The sequence below is a fragment of the Raphanus sativus genome, unplaced genomic scaffold (assembly GCF_000801105.2).
Source record: "Raphanus sativus cultivar WK10039 unplaced genomic scaffold, ASM80110v3 Scaffold1826, whole genome shotgun sequence".
NCBI classification, from domain to species: domain Eukaryota; kingdom Viridiplantae; phylum Streptophyta; class Magnoliopsida; order Brassicales; family Brassicaceae; genus Raphanus; species Raphanus sativus.
In genome coordinates, this window is record NW_026617135.1 from 1 (window position 1) to 3350 (window position 3350).

Consider the following 3350-nt stretch of genomic DNA (forward strand, 5'->3'; position numbering starts at 1 on the left):
AACATATTTTTCTTTATTATAGCACTTAGAAATGAAAATAACAATACATAGAAAATGTTCTTATCTTATATATTACATATTAATTTTTGTTTGTCAATATGGTTGGTTTGAGTATTTAGTTATTATTGGAGGTATATCACAATACAATTATACAGATATCAAAAGTTTTATTTAAAGTTGGGTTCCACTAAATATTTTTGTGCTTTTGATTTATTTTGAGATTTTGTATGTTTTGGCAGTTCCAAGAATTTAGTTTAATGATATTACTTTATATTAACAATTATCTATTTATATATCACATTAGATATTTTTGTAAATTAATAAATTAAAAACATTTTTGAGATAACAACATGTAAATTATCTATTTAGTCATGTTAATGATGTTTCTCGTTGAATCCTCTTGCACATAATTTAGACTATAAGTGTAGTGAACAATGACAAAATGAAAAGTAACTGTAAATTCAGTTTACATATGTTCCAAATCCTCTGTGGAAGAGAAAAGTGAAAGGTTAATCACTTGTATAATTGCCGAAGCATTGCAATTGTTCGCGGAGAGACGCAACCGCCGTGGACATGGGCAGAAGGGTTGCCTTGTAGCAGCTTTTACATATCGCTGAATTGATCTCTAGGTCATCTAAACATAATCAACCATTTCAAAATAATGATTGTACCTTTTTCATTCAAAACTTACATGTTCAAATGATTTTATATATATTAAATTACATGACTATATTGAAAGTTTTATTTGACTGTCTTGTTATACTAATATAATGGAAGGCTTTTCACTCAGTTCTGATGATGGCCACGACAGTGACTACAACACTGTGATTTAGACCAAAACACAGTCAAATACTTAACAGGGAACGATAAGCAACAAACCTAAATGAGATCAATTGAATACAACGATCTAGGCAAACAGAGATTTTGGGGTCTGCAGAAAAGGCATTAACGTAAACAACTTCCTGCATTTGGAGACTTATGAAAGTTTAGAAAAAAGTTAAAAGGTCTTTTTTGGGTTTGTTCTTTGACTTTTTCATATATCCAAAGCCAAAGAGAACCCCCAGATCGTGTGGGTAATTTGTTTAAGGTTCAACTTCACCTCATATGTTCGAATCGAACTGTTGGATTAAACCAGAGAAGAAGAAGAGAACAACAGAGAAAAATGCAGAGATATACCAAAATTCCAAACCAACGAAACTGAGAAAGAGAGACGGATAAACAATAGAGACAGGGACACGAAAACAGCGAAATCAAATTCAATCCGGAAAGAGACAGATACGATGACTAAAGAATAATTGTTCTCCGCTAATCTAATACAATAATCATTCTCAATTAATCAAACACAATAATGGTTCTGAATAACAAAAGAAATTCATACGGGAAGGCAAACTGGTTATCTTCACATCTTCACTTGTCGAAGATTCAATGATCGAGAATGTTAATAACTGCAATTATCATGAATGGCTGATGATGGGGAGATAAAATTTGGTGTTTACTATTAGGATCAGTAGTAAAATAGAAAAAAAAAGAGAGAATAGGCTAACTGGTTATTAAATATAAACAGAGGAAGAGATGAGAACCAGGGGTCACAACACCATTAACGGACGCAATGTTTCTCCAAGTACCGACACAAAGCTTCGGTAGCGTCTTTTTCGTCAAAAGGTAAGTCTAATTTCAACCCTTGGATTAAAACATGTAATAATATCAGCCTTTGGATTAAAAGGTGTGATGTCTCAAGACTCTCAACTATTGGATTAACTTCCATTTTAAAAGAGATGACATCATCTTAAAAAACATAGAACCCTTGGATTAAATACCCAATTAGTATGAACCATTAGATCTTCAATTTTATTTTCCTCTAAAAAATTGATGATGTCATAGGAGGACAAAATTCAGTTTGCTATTATATATAGATTACGATATATATGCGTCTTTGGAACGTAACATAATCCCGAGATCTTCTGCTGAATATGGAACTAAAAACAGAAACGTAGTTTCATCAAGTTGGACGTATGATAAGGCGCATCACACCGTTCACAACTTTACGCTCCACCCTAGGGGAGGGATCTGTGCCAAGAGGACAGGAGAGCAGAGCTGCGTCAGCAGAGTATTCCCGACTACTTGAGTCGTGGCTAATGGCAGGAGCTTCACCAGTCACAGTCACTCTCCCATTTTCGACGTAGGCATTAAACTTATCTTGTGGAACGCCAGGCATGTCTAAACGCACGTATAAGCTGCCGTCTGGGAGGTGCTTGTACTCATAAGCCGTTTCCGGACCTGCTCCACAAGAACAAATATTCCGCCGTACACTGAATAATTTCTCTAAAATTAATTACTATTGTAATAAAACTTTTTTAAAATAAAAATTACCCTTGGCCTTGGGTTCGGTACTGACAGGGCGGCCGTGGGTATCTTTGACCACAGAAACAAATAACATTTTAATCAAGACTTGTAAATGTAAATGTTGAGATCAAAGAAATGTGAAAAGAGCATATACCTTCAAGGGCAGAGCCAACCCCGTTGATGTTGCTGGGGGTCGTGGAGATGAGTAGCCTGAGAACCCCGTCGGTCACTTGAGTGTTGTGGAATCTCGATATCTCGCAGCAATGGCAGTGGAGACTGATGAAGGTTACGTAGTTGCGGCGAGAGGAATCGTGTCTGCTACAAGTTTGCTCCTCGGCTCTGATAATCACACCTTTCTTTGAGTCGTCAATGGCAACAGTAAAGTCATCTTGTCCAATTCCCGGTAAATCAGTCCTCACGAACATGCTATTGCTCCCGATCATCTTGCTTTCGGTGAATCCTTTTGGCCCATTTGTCAGAAATGGGTTCCTTTCGATGTCTGCTCAAATCAGTATCGAAAAGAAAAGAATTAATTAACTTACGCAAATGGAGAAAAATGTGGGAGAGAGATTTGAGGTTTTGGTTCAAAAGATAATACCGCTAGATTGGGGCAGAGGAGTAGCAGGGAGGATGACCGCCATGATTCAACGAGAGCTTCTGCATGGGTTGTAAGCCAGGGCTTGTTAGGGTTACGTAAAACTATGAAATATGCAGACTCCAAAGGTTTTTAGACTATTTTAGATATTACATATATAAACCCATTTTTAAACCTATGAAATTTTTACGAAAGATCAAACATTTGCTTGAAAATACTACACGAGTCTGTTTTCCAAACCTGTGGGAAAAAAAAAAAACATTCCGAAAGATTTCAAATTTTTGAGAGAAATTACTAAACCCATTTGAAAATTTGTGAAGAAAATATTCAAAAGATACTTAAAAGAAAAAAGAAACACAAAATCCATATGAAACCAAGACGAGTGCTTGCCTTTGATCTGATACTAAAAGGT

At 35.7% G+C, this 3350-nt stretch overlaps 1 protein-coding gene across 1 annotated transcript; it reads right to left on the bottom strand.

The window, feature by feature from the left end:
- Nucleotides 1–1999: 1999 nt before the first annotated feature.
- On the bottom strand, nt 2000–2984 carry LOC108850161 (putative 57 kDa heat shock protein). Its single transcript, XM_018623739.1, has 4 exons — nt 2942–2984; nt 2498–2842; nt 2371–2412; nt 2000–2277 (listed from the first exon to the last, which is right to left on the bottom strand). Exons 1-4 carry the CDS (start codon nt 2982–2984, stop codon nt 2000–2002), a joined length of 708 nt encoding a protein of 235 aa, XP_018479241.1.
- Between the last annotated feature and the right edge of the window lie 366 nt (nt 2985–3350).